Source organism: Pimephales promelas, chromosome 11 (assembly GCF_988280905.1).
Source record: "Pimephales promelas chromosome 11, fPimPro1.hap1.1, whole genome shotgun sequence".
NCBI lineage: Eukaryota > Metazoa > Chordata > Actinopteri > Cypriniformes > Leuciscidae > Pimephales > Pimephales promelas.
In genome coordinates this window covers 29,642,065-29,660,493 of record NC_142779.1, presented here as the reverse complement: position 1 = coordinate 29,660,493, position 18,429 = coordinate 29,642,065, and the positions used below count along the sequence as shown (strand labels likewise).

The window sequence follows — 18,429 nt, the reverse complement described above, 5'->3', positions numbered from 1 at the left end:
GCAATTTCTCTTATTTTCCCAATGAGTCGTTCTGAAAATAGAGCAAGCACAGTGAAAGCAAGTGCAAGCTCTTACATTCATGAAGAAGGTTTAGTGAGAGAGAGAGGGAAACATGGCTAATCTATTACAGATCTAATGTAAAGCAAGGCATATATATATATATATATATATATATATATATATATATACATACACTGTATATATAAATATTTGAGCAAATTGGAAGAAAGTAAGTGCAGAGATGACGATGATCCACTTATTTACACGTGACTGTATGAGGCTGAACCTCACAAAACTTGTCAAACATCTCAAAAACATGTCCCAAAAGGATCCAAAAGACAGAAACACAAAACATTACATTATTTTCATGACAATTAACTACTCCCCTCTCTGTCATTTGTCATTGCCACAATGTAATAACAAAAAAAGTAAGTATACATAATTGTGATGACTGTACTTGTAGATTGCCTTTATGTTATGCTGGTTTATGGCAAAATATAATTGTCTTCTATTGTTTCCTATTGTTAGTTTTGGGGTGAAATGTGACCTGAGCATATATCAGTACTATAATTGAAATGTGATTGTGGTTACCCTAACCACTTTTTGAACATATAGTAAGAATATAGCTCCTAAATGTCAAAATATGAAATTGCTCAGCTAAAAGTAAATCTTTTACTTTTACCAGATGTTTTATCTACGGAAAATATGTTACTATGACAAAAATCACCTTTTGCAAGTAGGGGTGTAAAAAGGCTTTGCAATTCACAGTGCTAGTCAGCAACACATTTTGATATATAGTCAGTATTTTCTCTGTGTATATTTTGCACTCAAAATTCAGAGCAAATTCCAAATTTCATGATTGAATCGTCCAGCCAAATTTTTACATCCCTTACTTTACAAGCATACCATAAAATCCTTAGACAACAGTCTAAAGACCAACAGTGTTCCAGTAATAAGTTACAAATGGTAATTTGTAAAAATGCACTTGTGTTAGAAGAAAAACAGAACGTGTACTTTTAGAAAAAGTTTAATATTTATCTCAAATAATACTTTTCAAAATATTTGTCATTTAACAATTAGCAGTACAGTTCTCTAGGGTTCATGATTTTGCTCACGTCAAAGAACACATACGAGCTGAATATTTCATAAAAGCTCGTATATATTGACATTTGTTGGAAAACTTGAAACCATAGATATATACTTATGGGTAGATAAACAATTAATTTACATTTTTATACAGTAAAAACATTTATTTTAACAATTGTACCTACATTAATCAAAAAAGTACAGCATATTTAATAATTTTACAAATTCTGCATAAAAAATATATTTCTGTACAAAAACATCTTTTGCACCTACTTCAAGTCAGCAGCACATGATCGAATGACAATGGCGAGTAGCACAATTGTTGGTTTGAATGCAGTTTTACAGCCCGACAGTCGTGAGGAAACGAAACGCAACTGAACAAAGAAACATTATTGCAGCAAGCCTGAGAAAAGGCAAGACGTGGATCATCTGCAGTGCGACGAAACCGACACGGCCCTTTACCGCCATTGGGCCTGACGAATCCAAACGCACACATAAATGGTTCGATCTGAGAGCGTGACGCAACAGAAAACATCCAGACGCGTTCGGAAACAAAACATGGTTTTGATTGAAAGTACAATCAATGTGAAAATGATATCCGATTTTCCGACAGCAAGCCTACAACAATGCCGTTGTGAAGCCATCTATGTGAAGAGCGCATATGGTAACACAGCGTTGAGAAAATATCAGGCATCACGTAGTTCACATGGAAAAATGGGAGCGCTTACAGTTTTAGCACATGCACTGGTATCAGCGTGGTCATGACATTTAAATCACAGTGAATATGCACCCCAGCAGCCGCACGCTCTTCATCAAGGTTAATGTACTAATGATATGGGTCATTGGAAACCGGTGTGGCCGGGTCATGCTTCTGAATCTAATAAGGCAGTGTTTCTTCGAGAGTAAGTTCCAACTTAACCCCGCTGATTTTGTGTCTCTAATGGCTACGGGAGAGATGCACACTGGTTCAGAAAAAGGAGGAATGAAAAAAAAAAAAAAAAAAAAGCATCAACTTGTGGGCTCAGGTAAATCTTTTGTAGATGTACACAGAGCTGATATATATATATATATATAAAAAAACTTAAAATCTGCACCATCAACATACAGTCATGTTCTACACGAGAGGTATATCTGATACACAATGAAAGCAAATAGGTGAGTAAAGCTATTGTGATTTCAAACTTAAAGATGAATTGTAATTTGTCAGCATTTGTGTTTACGCTAGTCCAAGTGATCAGACACGCCACAAAGAAATGTGCTGTATGATGAATGCATCAAAACTGATGACCGTAAGTTTCAATTGTGTCCTTATCACCTTGTAAACATAAACAGAACTTCATTTCAAAAATAAATTCAGTCTCTCTTGATAGCCGTAGCATGACATCATGCTCTCTATGGATATGGGTTTATGTTTATATACATATAGTCAATAAAACCCTGTATATTCTTTTTTTGTTTGTTTTCATCCAATACACTGATTTTATATCCATTTCATACTAGTGCAAAATTTGTGCAATAAAGTTTATTTGTTTTCTCAACGCAGAGGTCGAGTTTCGTCCTCCATCCGGAGGTGAACGTCTCTCCTTTGAGTTTCTTGTAGCGTTTTGTCACCTTCTTGGTGGAGATCTATTAAGTGTGCTAAGCCACAGCAGTCCAGTTGCTTTTCCGTTTTGTGGTTTGTCTTCACTGAAGAAAATACATTGTGTCAACAACTTTGTGGCGTTCAAAGACACTTCAGTATCTTTTCCAGGAAGTCTCTTTTGGGGGGGGTGATACATAAAAAAAGTACAAATAAAAAAACCTTCATCCTTTAAGTGCCATGTACGGTACAGATCCCAGAATGTTCTGGCCGAACATGCTTCAAGTGAGCTTCGTTCTTTGAAAAGTCTTTTTTTTTTTCCTTTGAAGTTTTTGTTGTTTTTTAAATCTTTTTTTTTTTTTGTAAAAAAAAAAAAAAATAGTTGTCGGCTTTATTTCGTCCATTGTAAGCTTGTGATAGAGTGAGTCGCATCTTTAGCAAAGTGCAGTCAGTGGTAAAGGAGTTTTGTCATCTGGCACCCACCGCTCTGCTGCTAACCAGAGCTCATCGTCAAGGCTATACTACTGTGCACACTGTATTGAGGGTCGTATCAAACCTCACAGCCTTTGCCTCTGTTGGCTTCATGTTTGTATCATACATAGGATTCTCAAATGAAGCTTGTCCATTAGTGTTCTCGTGACCTGCATATCCGTTGTACTGAACTTTTGGTCTTGTTCTGGAAATGTGGAAAACAAAGATGGCAAACAGTTAGGAGGAGTAGGAACTTCTTTCAAAGCCAAAACACAAGTGTATTCATTTGTTTACATTTATAACAACACATTCCAGTGTAATTTTTGGTAACACTTTACAATACGGGTGCACTAATGTGCATTAATTCAACCCGGTCTCATCCCAAGACGTCATATAACTGACGTTTTGGGACGTCTTTTGACCATACGTCATTATTCGCCTTTTTAGGGCCCCCTTAAACGTCGGTAGATGAGGTTATGGGATCCTAACTCTACCCCATACCTAAACCTAATCCTAAACCTAACCCGTCACCTAACTGACGTTAAAGGTAAAGCGTCAGTTGTATGACGGCCCGGGATCGCCATCTACCGACGTTTAAGGGGGCCCTAAAAAGGCGGATATTGACGTATGGTCAAAATACGTCCCAAAACGTCAGTTATATGACTTTTTGGGATGAGACTGTGTTAATTAATTCATCCTTAACTAATGCACAGATAATCATGAGTTAATGTATAACTAATGAATAACTAAACCATTAATTGATGATTACTGCATCAGCAACTAATAAAGAGTCAATATGATTAATAGATTAAGTAATACATGAATTGCTATTAATTCAATGTGTCATTGTGTATTAATTCCTTAATAACATATTTTCTTAACTAATAGTGTGAATTAATGTGTTAATTACCACAGTTAGTCAAAGCTATGCACTTCAACTTCCAGTTGTCTGCTTTAATTAATCATTAGCTAATGATTTTCAAAGGTATCATTATGCTATGACTTTACTTGATGAGGCACATCATTATTAACTAGTCATTTAGTAATTGTAGTAATTTGCACATGAATTTGCACTGACAATGAAGTAATTAATCATGTATTAATGCATATTAGTATACCTGACATATTACCTGGAAGTTAAAATACAAGGCTTTGGCTCATTCTGGTAATTAACATATTAATTAACGCTATTAGTTAAAAAAAGTTATTATGGAATTAATCCACAATTACATATTTAATTAATAACAATTCATGTATGAACTAATACATTAACCTTACAGACTCTTAATTAGTTCCTAATGTGGTAATCATTAATGAATAGCTTAAATAATCATTAGTTACACATTAATTCAGTATTATCTGTGCATTAGTTAAGCATGAATTAATGCTTATTAGTGCACACGTATTGTAAAGTGTTACCTAATTTTTAATTATGAAAGAACAACATTAGAAATGTTAGATAAACCTAAAACAAAAGAACATGATGTCCTCATCCAACAATGGGAAGTGACAAATGTGTTAGCCGGTTTAAAAAGAGACCTATTGTGTTTTACCACCAATTGAATATTGTTCATTTGAAAACACATTCAATTAAATAAGTAATTCATCCCCAACCCTTATATTATCCCCACCCCATACAATTTGTCTATGAAATGCTAAAGATTTTATGTAGAATTTCTGAGCTGCTCTTATCCACAGCACTATGAAAGCATCATTAAAAAAATCCATATGGCTTGTTATCATTATTTGAAGTCTCCAGATATCTTTACTGCATGGACCACTGTATCTCATAATGCATAGACCTTATTCAGAGTAGCGCCATGACAGGAATAAAAGCGAGGCTGTGAGGGATAGACTTATCGAATTTTTAATGGCATCTGCTGTGAAAACTTTATAAAGCTCCTAGATTTTTCCACAGCTCACTTTTGTCTTGTTTTTTTTGTCTTTTGACAACTGGAGAGATATTACTGCAGTGTTTCGTCAGAAGAACAATCCAAAAACAGATTAAATGACTGTACAACCCACTGAAGAGATGTATGTCTCTCCCTCACAGCCTCGCTTTCATTCCCGTTAAAAATCAAAGATGGCGCTGCTGTGAATGAGGTCTCTTAAAGTTGATTTGACCCTCTACTTCTAGGGTGATTCATGAACCGGAAGTAATATTGTTTTCATGCAATATTGGTATAAATACGCAACATAATTTATTCCCAAGAGGATAAGTGGATGCCTCTTGCTTGAATTAAACATGCAATGTGATGAACACAGTGAAGTCATGTGATAATGTGGCATACTACTGCTTGAAACCTTTATGTTGGAATAATTCAGTTGGCTGTGTTTGGAAGGGAATACTAGCATACTGTGGAGTGTATGTTGAAAATTGCCAACTTTTCTCTACACACACTTCATGCTATGGTAAAAATGTCAGCAAAAAGCTGCATTGTACAACCTTGTTGTGTTTGTCATATGACCTTATATGTGAATAATATTTAAAGTGATGTTGCATTTTTATCTTGGCTGATGTGATTAAATAATGACTCAAGAAAAATATTAGCTTTAATTATGAATCATTCTGAATCATTCAGCATACTGGAATTGGAGGTCAAATTAAATGCATTATGATGTGCAGTTCATTGAGTACATTATGGCAATTTTTGCAAATGTAGTTAATAATCTGGAATTATATGTTTGTGTATGGCAGTATTCTATTCATAACATGGCAGTTTTAAAATTCCTCAATTCAATTCAAGTTGAAGAATTGCTTACGCATGCAAACATTAATTAAAAAATATTACAAAAAAAAAAAAACACATTTTGGAAAGGTCAGTGACTACTTGATGATCTTAATTTTGAAAACCGTAACTGATTCCCAGGCTTCCCTCGGATGGCAGTGGATGATTTATGATCTCGCTCAAATTGTATGGTCTAAATGTAAATAAATGACCTACATCCCATAGCCAATTCATATTTCCACTGACTAGGAGCGTCTGGCGCATCACCATATTAGATGTAATTCTAATGATATTCCGTTGGCAAATGTACACAAACAGAAATAAACGGGGTGACTTTTAGTTGGTAAAATTAGGGTTGACAGAAATGAAAATCTAATATGGAACTGAAACAAAATATGTAAGTCACATAATTTCCCATAATTCCTGCAGTCTGCCCTGCCTCCGACAAGATGAGCAAATAAAATGCAGACAATGAAGGTGTGACTGTAAAGGGCTCGTCGCCTGTGGCATTAGCTTCCGGTGACTTACCTGGAAGCGGCCAGGTCTTTGGGTCTCTCATTGTCATCTGTGCCTTGTGATAGAGTCCTGCCAATTTTTTTTTTATTATTTTAATATCGGGGAACTGTCATGCTTTCATGGAAACTTTGACACATTGTTTTGTTTGCGTAGGAAAACTCCCATGCTTCTTCTCTCATGCTTTTTAACATTGACTATATTTGCTTTCAATGACATTTTTTTATTTGCAGACATTTGAAATGCTAACTGTCTGTATCAGTCACAATTACTGGTTTGGCAAAGGAGTTTCCCATCACTACAGAGACAAAATGCCGATTCACATCCATTATGGACAAATAACATCAACACATGGAAAAGACAGTCTGGTCAGTAGCTCTTACCTGTGTTTGTAGAGGTAAAAGGCAAACCCTGATAAAATAAGCGCAAAGAAGGGTACTAGAATGGCAGCTGCCACAGAGCTGCTGTTTGTGCCATAGTAAGGATTAGACGGATCCATATCTGTGGTAATAAGACCTAAGGGGAAAATCCAAACAAACAATTCAAAGTGTTTTAACTCTAAGTATTAAATCTATATTCACTCACCTAAAGGCCTTTTAGGAACACCTGTTCTATTTCTCATTAATGCAATTATCTAATCAACCGATCACATGGCAGTTGCAATCTCCTGAACTCCAAACTGAATGACAGAATGGGGTAAAAAAGGTGATTTAAGCAATTTTGAGCGTGGCATGATTGTTGGTGCCAGACGGGTAGGTCTGAGTATTTCACAATCTGCTCAGTTAAAGGGATTTTCACACACAACCATTTCTAGGGTTTACAAAGAATGGTGTGAAAAGGGTAAAACATCCAGTCCAATGCGGCAGTCCTGTGGGCGAAAATGCCTTGTTGATGCTAGAGGTCAGAGGAGAATGGGCCGACTGGTTCAAGCTGATAGAAGAGCAACTTTGCCTGAAATAACCACTCGTTACACCCGAGGTATGCAGCAAAACATTTGTGAAGCCACAACACACACAACCTTGTGGCGAATGGGCTACAACAGCAGAAGACCCCACCAGGTACCACTCATCTCCACTACAAATAGGAAAAAGAGGCTGCAATTTGCAAGAGCTCACCAAAATTAGACAGTTGAAGACTGAAAAAATGTTGCCTGGTCTGATGAGTCTCGATTTCTGTTGAGACATTCAGATGATAGAGTCAGAATTTGGTGTAAATAGAAAGAGAACATGGATCAATCATACCTTGTTACCACTGTGCAGGCTGGTTGTGGTGGTATAATGGTGTGTGGGATGTTTTCTTGGCACACTTTAGACCCCTTAGTACCAATTGGGCATTGTTTAAATGCCACAGCCTACCTGACCATTGTTTCTGACCCTGTTCATCCCTTTATGGCAACCATGTATCCATCCTCTGATGGCTACTTCCAGCAGGATAATGCACCATGCCACAAAGATCGAAACATTTCAAATTGGTTTCTTGAACATGACAATGAGTTCACTGTGCCCCCACAGTCACCAGATCTCAACCCAATAGAGTATATTTGGGATGTGGTGGAACGGGAGATTCGTGCCCTGGATGTACATCCCACAAATCTCAATCAACTGCAAGATGCTATCCAATCAATATGGGCCAACATTTCTAAAGAATGCTTTCAGCACTCTGCTGAATCAATGCCACATAGAATTTAAGGAGAACTCCGGCGAACAATGAACCTTTGGTCTAATAAAACATCGGTACATAGTCAACCGTTCTCTGAGATTTGTTTTCATGATAATCGAATGTAAAGAGTTTTATCTCTAAAAACTGTTTCGCGTATAATGCTAGTAATGGGGGCATTGACTAAGTAAAAAGAAATTGCTATTTTATACCACTAACAAGGCTCAAAATAGCCGCACACTAACGCAGTAACATAATGAGGGTCCATACATGCAAAACGAAGCATTGCGAACTTTGTAAGTGTACAGACCGTTTAATAAGAAGATACTTTATGTAGACAGTTCACTTCGCGTATACAGACTGGAGCCATCTTAAAAAATAGTCTCGATAAGTCGATCCCCGAACGCCGTTCATACAGTTCAGAAGTTCGCTGAACTTCATACAGTTCAGATCACTCAGCACGACGTTCGTGGTTTGACTTATCGAGACTATTTTTTAAGATGGCTCCTGTCTGTATACACGAAGTGAACTGTCTTCATAAAGTATCTTCTTATTAAACGGCCTGTACACTTACAAAGTTCTCAATGCTTCGTTTTGCATGTATGGACCCTTATTATGTTACTGCGTTAGTGTGGGGCTATTTTGAGCCTTGTTAGTGGTATAAAATAGCGATTTCTTTTTACTTAGTCAATGCCCCCATTACTAGCATTATACGCTAAACAGTTTTTAGAGATAAAACTCTTTACATTCGATTATCCTGAAAACAAATCTCAGAGAACGGTTGAATATGTACCGATGTTTTATTAGACCAAAGGTTCATTGTTCGCCGGAGTTCTCCTTTAAGGCAGTTCTGAAGGCGAAAGGGGGTCAAACACAGTATTAGGATGGTGTTTCTAATAATTCTTTAGGTGAGTGTAGTACATTATTACAATAACATTTAGTTATAGATTTTATACTAACACATTAGTGTATTAATAAAATATTATATTAATATTATTAGGCATTTGAAATGGTAGATTTTTATTAAATTAGATCAATCTACCTTGTCGTGTTAATTGGAATTTCCCAAAATCCTTGCTGTGAATGTTCCCTTGGTAAACAAACATTTTTTTCTCAGATTCAGCTGTAACCTATGCAAAACAAATTGGCAAATCACATACACAGTAATAAAATTACTTTGTCAACTTATAAACACTGTTATGCTACTCACATATCCGTCCATTGCCCAGTTATCGTTTTTGAATTTGCTAAAATATTGTTCTGATGGGCCTCTTATCTGGTAAACTTTTAATAATAGATGATTTTCTTCTGTCTTGTAAGTTCCTGCAAAAGAACATAAGAAAAAAAAAAAGATTACATGAGGAAATAATTATCTGGAATACCAATGATATCCATCATCTGGAATTTATTTTATAAACCGGCATTTGTAATGTTTTTTCTCTTTATTTTTAGTCTAGGATTAGGGCAAAGGAAAACATCTTTGTTAAATGCGGAAAGCATCTATAGCTATCAAATCTGCTCAATACATTTGAGAAATTGGGTGTAATCTCAGAACTGAAGAAATAAGATGCAGTGCTAATTAAATTATTCACTCTCCATCTCCCAATCTCCCATTATAGCAGAAGAAAATAATTCTCTTTCAGCACCTTTTATATGTAAGAGCAGACTCTTATTGATGTCATATTGTTGCTGTAGTAGCTGACCGTACATCAGTTCACTCCTATATTGACCCACAAGCAACTCTTTCACATTGGGGCTATCAACACTATAACAGAATCTTCATTTTTACTATACACATGAGCATGTGGAGCAAAATGTAAATGTAAATAACCTGAAGCAGTCCTGTCCACTGACAGCCGTGTGAGTGTATTTACTGCTTTAATATTGCAAAATCTTTACAGACTGGCACATTTCTTCTGTTGTATGGCATATTGCACCATACCACCTAGCCCTAGTGAATATGATTCCAAAATCTGGCAGAAAATGTCAACTTACCAGAGAGTTTAATGTGCACCCCGCTTTGCTCCAGAAGAGTTACGTTGACCCGGTTGGTGGTGGCATTGAATGCGTTGACTGTTACTGTGGCAGATTGTCTCTTTCCCAGGTACTCATAGAATCCAGCCCATCCAGAGTTCAAAGAGAACACATCTGCTGGAACTAAACAAGAAACATAAAGAAATCATTTCTACCTGTATGTCTGTGTAATTTCACAAAATTCATTACACAAATATATACTTTAGGTGCAGGTACAGGGCCCCAAAAAGTAGTTGGAATTAAGGCAAACATGAAATTGTATGAAAGCAACTGCATTAGTCAACAAAATATCAAAACAAGTGGTTTTTATTTAAAGAAACACAAGCACAGGTTTCAACTTATAAAACAGTAGTTGTATGTTGTTAAAAATTAATACATTCATTCAACGCATTGAGATACTATTTATGGGTGTCAAAACATGGTTCCCTATCAGTCAGTCACATTCGACGTAACGACCGAAAGACTGATGAATTGGGATCTCGCCTAAGAGCCCAAACACCTTTGAGTGTAAACAAAACAAGCTGATTGACATTGGCGAGTGAAATCTGAATCGTAAAGCAGGCCCTGCAAAGCTCCTGCACTCACTCATTTCAGCTTTCAATTTGGAATGGAGCGTTTCTCCAATTCTACTCTGCAATCATCATTCAATTGTGTATAACGAACCAGGAAGAAGCTCTTCAGGGTGTTTTTGTGTGACAGCACGTCAGCGGTGGTCACTACTAGAAGAAAACTTATCTACTCCTCAGGGGAGTTCACCACCTGGCAAACCCTGGATAGAGTTCCTTCAGCACCCTCGGCATCAGGCCTAGCACTCGTGTGTATGCCCAGAAGGTCAGCCCCTGTGCTAGACTAGGTGCCCAGACGAATTATCCCACGTGTGTATTTTACCATGATACGGGTTTCCTGACGGCGAGCCGTGTCTTTCCCTTGGCAGAGCCTACTCTGCTCGGTATTGACTTCACCTTAGCTAGGTTACACATCCATATGTGTAAAAACCAAATGTTACCTCCCTACAGGCAGAATGTGGACTCCGTAGCATCCCTTTCTGTTTAGAATAGGCTTTTCTAATGTTATCCAAATACTGTCAGTGTATGAGGCAAGAAGGAACAGCACCGATTTGTCTCTCTCTGCATTAAAGCTCTGTCCTTTCTGCAACTTAGCAGGTGCAAAGGCATCTAGCAGCTTACGCAGAGCACTGGAAGAGTCAGCAATTGTAGCATTTTATTAGGGACCAGTTGTCAGTTGTTCTGACATAACGTCTAAGTTACTAATGGATCCCCTATTCCCTGAAGGAGGGAACAAAGAAGTTACGTCCCATCGCCATAATTGCTCCACTGCTGAACGGCCGGGACACACCATCTCGGTTCCTCAGTGCAAAACTTAAACGAACGAGTGCAGCTTGCTTCCATTATACACACTTTGTGGGCCGTGGCTCGCAATGCAAATCTCACTCCCCAATGTCCTTTGGCTTGTTTTGTTTGTCTCTCAGGCGAGATCCCCATTTGTCAATCGTTCTGATGTAACATCTCCATTCCCTCCCAGGGAATGAGGTTATATTAGTAATCTAGACATTTAGTTAATGTAATGAACTTCACACTGGGGATTGAATTCACTTAGTTGACTTCATCTCCTAAAATAACCAGTTGCTTAAACATAATTGGAAAAATAAAAAGAAGAAAATAAAGGATAATTTAAGGGGAGGAGAAAGTTTTCATACCACGAATCTTGTTTTTCTGCAGGTCTGGATCCTCATTTGATTTGCTGTTGATTTTTGGTCCAACTAGGAAATATAACAGATACTTGATCAGTTTACATTTGAGGATGCAAATGACACTTAATGACAACAGTCATAAACATTCATAAAGACTCCTTCATGTTCATGACAGGTGTTATGTCATGTTTATGCATCAATCCATGTATTATCCATCCATTATCTATATAAGTATTAAAGGAATAGTTCACCAAAAAATACAAAGTCACCACGATTTTGGTAAGACCACCATCAGACCTAAGATATGTTCATGGAACCATGTATATAAAGGCTAGATGTGTTACGGCGGAGTTTCCATCGTCATCACCGGCGGCCATCTTGTCACAGACAAGCTGATGTAAGATGAGTGGTCAGCACGAACACAAATACTCTTATCTCGTTGAAATCTTGACGGATTTACAAACGGTTTGGTTTCTTACAAACGTTATTAACGTGGCTATAATTATCTGGATGATTATTTATTTATACACTTTTTATTCATAAGTATGCAGTGTCATAACTACATCTCTGACATTTATAACAAAACAAACCGTTTGAAAATCGAGCAAGTTATGGTCATTTAAATAGTACATGTACCATTAACACAATGTTACGAGTGAGCGAGCTACCTGTGACAAGATGGCCGCCAGGTGCAGACGTCGACCTCCATTGGCCAGCAGCGTGGACGACATATTTAGCCTTTATATACATATCTATGCATGGAACAACATATTTTGTTGATCCTGGAACAACATTCCTGTCCAAAGGTTTAGTCCAAACTCATAACCCATAAACCTAACCCTACCCATAACCTATCCTTAAAATCAAAGTGAAAAGATAACACGTAGATGTAACAGTTTGACTCTTTGTTTCCCCTTGTTTTCTAGTATTTTGGTTTAGTCCTGTTCTGTTTTCCCGCCACTCATCGGTTTCCATGTCGACCATCATCAGATTATCTTCATCACCTGTGTGTTGTTTAATCACCTTCTTCTGTATCACCTGGTTTGGTTCATTAGTGTCTGTATTTAGTTTGCTTCTGTTCAGTATGTCCTGGTCGATCGATGTATATATTACTATGTGTTTTGCTGATCTTCTGCCTGTACCTGTTTCAGTTCTTTGTTTGTAAAAGTAAATCTTTAATTTGGAGCTTTTTTGCCTCAGCCTTATCTTTACCCGCACCATATCCGTGACAGTAGAATAAACTAACCCTGGTTTTAAGCCTAAACTTGATATAAACTGTAAACTTGCCCCTCAAATATGATTGATTGATTGATTAGTTGATTGGTTGGAATGTTGCACTCTGTGAAATCACGTTCATCAAAACAGACAAATATTCTTTATGCTGTTATTTTTTATTTTTTTTTGAGGGTGAAAAAACAATGTCAGAATTGTATTTTTTGGGTGAAGTAGCCCTTTAAGGTTATGGGTAAACAAGTAAACAACTGCTTCTGGCTTCACATTCCTGTCTGTATAAATGAAAATCAGTCGTTTCTGCTAGTGAAGTGTCTTGCTCAAGGGCAGGATGGACACAGTTCATGAATCAGCCATTTCAGGGTTATTAGCTCAGTTGTTTCAGTACCTTTGCAGACTGGAGGTTTGCCTGACCACCTCCCATCTGCTTTACAGGTCCTGTGCTCCGATCCTCCAGATAAGTAGAAGCCACCTTGGCACGTATACATGAGTGTGTAACCTAGAGTAGGCAAGTCTATAGCCTTCACGTCTACATGAGATGGTGTCTCAGGCTGCCTACAGGCATGTGCTGAAAAGTTAAAGAGAAAAGAAAATTAGATGATGATCTTCCCTGGGTTATCATGGGAAACCATGTACTCTGGTGATGCAGAAGAAATGTGCCTGATGTTCAGACGTCAGGCTTTAATGGCATCTATAAATATATGTTTTTAATTATTTAATACAGTAAAAACTCAATATACATTATAAGAAACTACACAATTTATTTGATTTTCAAATAAGAGGCTGTGGAATTGTTTGAATTGCTTGTCTGTACTATGTTTTAGTTTTTTTTCTTGTATTCTTTTACATTATGAAATGTTTCTGTAATAACATTAAGCTACCAACAATAAATGTCACCGGTCCTAAGGTTCAATTTATTATCTTGATCAAACTCACCGGCCAATAACTTTCTAATAATACAGAAGATCTTGATCAGCTTGTTCAGTACAGATGCAAGGGAAGCAATTCAAACAATCCCGCAATATTAGAAGGCCTTGCGAACAACACCAAAAGCACACCTCTGAGCAGCAGCAGTTGTACAGTAGTGTAAATGTTGCTAAGCTAATGTTATTTCTGTCATTTAGAATTATAATATTGAAGCAATCCTTGCTTTCAGTAAAAAAATTCAATGTTCCAAGAGTAGTGCATCCTGATTCATTCATGTTAATGACTTCTGGATAATGATTTCATGTAATTGAGTACTTAACCCTATTCATGAGAGAAGCATATTTAATCTAAATGTGTGTGAATGAAAAGAATTCTGCCTTCACTTTTACCGCACCAATAAAAATGTATATGTAGTCCAGAGGACATTTACACAATCGCCACCATTTATTTTTTAAGACTTGATATGTCAATGGCAAGGTTAAGGCACAAATGTATTTCTTGTTAAATGTATGTCTCAAACTAAAATTGACGGATTGGAGATAATTATTTCTGTTTACTGTGTGCCTTCTGTAAGTTATTTGTTCAACGGCTTTCAAAGGGACAAACAATTTTTTAGGAATAGAATCATGCCATTGGTTGAGTTAAATCAAATGTATTTGTATAGTGATTTTCACATTGCAGATTGTTTCAAAGCAACTTTATAGAAAATCTAAAGATACTAAAGTTTATAATATAATATGTTTATGCCTTCATGATTGTGATGATATAAACAGTCAAGCAGTTGAAATCACATAACTCTATGTGAGTCTACTGTTTGTACTGTATATGGAAAAGGTTATATGTGCTTACATATTCAGCTTTATAAGGGTCATGTAATGCATATTTTTGAGTCATTGACAATGTGTTTAAACAAGTTTAAGTTGTTAAATAACATTTAAAAAAGTGTTTAAATGCATTGTTTTGACCGTTTTTATGTCAGGCAGTACCAAATAGTTGTATATACAGTATACTGTAGTGCCACCTGATATTAAAAGTGTACCGACCTACAGATAGTTGAAATCAGCAGTTTTTTTTTACCAGTATTTGAGAAATTATCCAGTATTCTACAAACCTTTTCTCTCTGCCACAAGGATCAGTTGGTGTCATCTGGATGATAAATTATCATGTTCAATATTATTATCTTGTCATTCATTAATAAAAGGGCCATGTTTGCAATTGTGCTAACATTTGAGATTATACAAATTTCTGGACAAACATTTTTCAGTTCTCTCAAAAGCTTTCAATCTACTAATATTCATGAAATATGTTGTAATGAAAGGCTTCAAACCTAAAATGATGCCACAGTATTTAGTTTTAAAATTTTGTTTCATTAAAGGATTAGTTCACTTTTGAAAAAAACTTTTGCTGATAATTTACTCACCCCCATGTCATCCAAGATGTCCATTTCTTTCTTTCCTCAGTCGAAAATAAATTAAGGTTTTTGATGAAAACATTCCAGGATTTTTCTCCTTATAATGGACTTCCATGGGAACCAGGTCCAACCGAGGTCCAAACGACAGTTAATAACAGTTACAGATGCAGCTTTAAATGTCTTTAAACGACACCAAACGATGAATAAGGGTCTTATCATGCGAAACGATCGGTTATTTCAAAGCTTATTCCAAAAATTTAACTTTTCTAAGGACAAATGCTAGCCTTTCTCCATTCTGTGAAGCGCGTTTGCAACGTCACGTAATACGTAATTACGTTCAAAAGGTCACGGGCGACGTAGCCAGAAGTACAGAGTCAGAGTGTTTACAAGTTGAACGCATAGGTTGAACGTGAAAACTAACTCAAACGCCGTTTACAAAAAAGGAATTAAAAGGTAAAACAACGATGTCGGACGATTTTGATTCTGTACTTCCGGCTACGTGACCTTTTGAACGTAATTACGTATTACGTGACGTTGCAAACGCGCCTCACAATATATTACAAGGCTAGCATTTGTCCTTAGAAAAGTTACATTTTTGGAATAAGCTTTGAAATAACCGATCGTTTCGCATGAAAAGACCCTTATTCATCGTTTGGTGTCGTTTAAAGACATCTGAAGCTGCATCTGAAACTGTTATTAACTGTCGTTTGGACCTCGGTTGGACCTGGTTCCCATTGAAGTCCATTATATGGAGAAAAATCCTGGAATGTTTTCATCAAAAACCTTAATTTCTTTTCGACTGAGGAAAGAAAGACATGGACATCTTGGATGACATGGGGGGTGAGTAATTTATCAGCAAAAGTTTTTTCAAAAGTGAACTAATCCTTTAAGACACCATTTTAAAAAGTTTTCTTAGTATGTTCATTTGTGTGGTTTTCAGGTCTTGTCTGTGTTGTTGTATTGGATGTACCTTGTCGGAATTACCCTGTTGGACATTAAAATCATCCTAATGTTATTTGTGTTTAGTCTCTCCAATCACAACCCGTGACAAAAGTGATATATGTCATGAATGTATCAAATTACATCAATGAAATAATGGACACAAAAACATACACATCATGTCATTGAGCCATAGTGTAGTTATAATTTGCTTCAATACAGCAGATATTTGTTATATACAATACAGAATACTGCATGTATGTGGATGTTGGATATACTCTACAGTATATATCCAACTTTACATATAGGTCATACACCTTTATACACCCTTAGACCTAAACTCACTACTTCAATGTGCCCTCTGGAAGCTTTCTGCAAGCGAACGGCACCTTGTGGAGCCATCTTAAAGAGGCACAAAATCACTTTCACCTTGACCTGGACTGTTCCCTGCTGCTGGAATGACCTGCCTAACCTGAGCTTCTTTTTCGTCAACACATGACCCATTAATACTAACACTTACTATTCTATATCTATAAAAACAACACAAAAACATTGCATAACTGGGACTAGTCACAGCAGTTATTGTTGCCCTATTGATTGCTTCTATTCTTCTCATTTGTAATTCATTTGGATAAAATCATCTGCTAAATGATGCAAATTTAAATGTAAATATATGAAGCTGTACAATAATACAGTTTACATTTTGTGATGATACATATCACACATCTGAGATTTGCTTTATAGTGTATACTGTATATTGCTTTACATGACTGTTCTGTATGTATGCAGGTAAAGTTGAATGTATATATCCAAATTACAATATATGGCTGGGAAATAATATACAGCAGTTTACATTTTTATATTTGTTAAATAGAATTGTTATACATATATACATATACCTAAAATGTAAAGATTGCAGTACATACCGCTTAATCTGAGCATACCGCATGTTTCTGAGTAAAGGTGTCATTTATATAATATTACGGGTAATTATAATATTTGGATAACTCAAGCCAATGTTTCTGTTTGGCTTTGAAATGTATATCTGAGTAAAGAGCTTACATTCAATTCATCCGTTATAGAGTTTCAGATAAACAATTGATATCAGACGCTTCTGGTAATGGCTTTAGCTTTAAAAATCCTGATCAGAACATCTTTCAAAAATAAGAGAATCGCAATGAAAGCAATATCAGAAAGATTTACGTTAGAGTCTGTTAAGATAAAGCTTCACCCCTGAGAGGAACGTTCTGGGACATGCCTTGAGTGCTGCCATCTTCCATAATATATGAACCATGTCTTCACACCTCACTTTCCATCAACTCAATTCTCCCTGCTTCTCAGCTTCTGACAGTTTGACTTCTTTACACAGCCAAGATGCCCAAAAGATATGGTAGGGCACTGCTATCAAACTACTTGTACACAAATGTCAAATTTGTGTACAAGTAGTTTAAACATAGCTAACTTTTAATTATTATGCACACATCTGTTCCTTTTTCCAACAATCATTTCAATACAAAAGCAGCACAACGTGGAATTCACCAATAGAGGATGATCACTGGGACAGCGGTGAGGATCAAGTGCATGAGAGAACTTCTATCAAAAAGTAGATTTGCAAAAGCAAACGTCTCTTCGCTAAGCTGTCAGAGTCCTTGACATCAGCACACTCAGCTGCCCTAAATCTGAAGTAATCTGTACTTCTTCAAACAATGCCCTCCTGCAGTAATTTCCCGTGTAAAGATCTTGCTGTCTCTCTCTCTCCTAACCTACCTTTGTTTTCCCGATAGTACATCATCAATCACACACTGATGAAACCTTGTTTCGAATATAACTATGGCTGTGTTCCAAAACCTAGGGAGCTGCTTTGCTGTCAGACGCCAACACGGGAAGCTTCTGTCTGAGGCTGTCTTCTAAGTGAAATAAAACCTCATAAGTGAGTGATCTGAAGCAGCCTACAATAAAAGGGAATAGTGCTTTTCATATAGCAGATCTGACTCTCAACTGAGTTTGCCGTTAGCATGCTGCTAAATGAGCACTTTGATACTCTAATTTTGCTTTTACACTATAGAATTTTAGCTCGACGTTTTGACTCAACAGTAACTGGAGAACTAGAGACACATTAATAAAACATACTATGAATAGGCAA

At 36.6% G+C, this 18,429-nt stretch overlaps 1 protein-coding gene across 2 annotated transcripts in view; it reads right to left on the bottom strand.

Moving 5' to 3' along the window:
* Nucleotides 1–1,011: 1,011 nt before the first annotated feature.
* csmd1b (CUB and Sushi multiple domains 1b) overlaps nt 1,012–18,429 on the bottom strand; it is a 756,823-nt gene continuing 739,405 nt past the window's right edge. Inside the window, exons 64-71 of one of the 2 annotated variants that reach the window (XM_039652188.2) lie at nt 13,398–13,577; nt 11,786–11,848; nt 10,030–10,191; nt 9,245–9,357; nt 9,077–9,164; nt 6,762–6,894; nt 6,394–6,450; nt 1,012–3,341 (exon numbers count right to left, since the gene is read on the bottom strand). In XM_039652188.2, coding sequence (XP_039508122.2) covers nt 3,182–3,341; nt 6,394–6,450; nt 6,762–6,894; nt 9,077–9,164; nt 9,245–9,357; nt 10,030–10,191; nt 11,786–11,848; nt 13,398–13,577 — 956 coding nt within the window. In that variant the 3' untranslated portion in view covers nt 1,012–3,181. The remainder of the gene's footprint in view (nt 3,342–6,393; nt 6,451–6,761; nt 6,895–9,076; nt 9,165–9,244; nt 9,358–10,029; nt 10,192–11,785; nt 11,849–13,397; nt 13,578–18,429) is intronic. The other variant, XM_039652197.2, reaches the window with a different exon arrangement.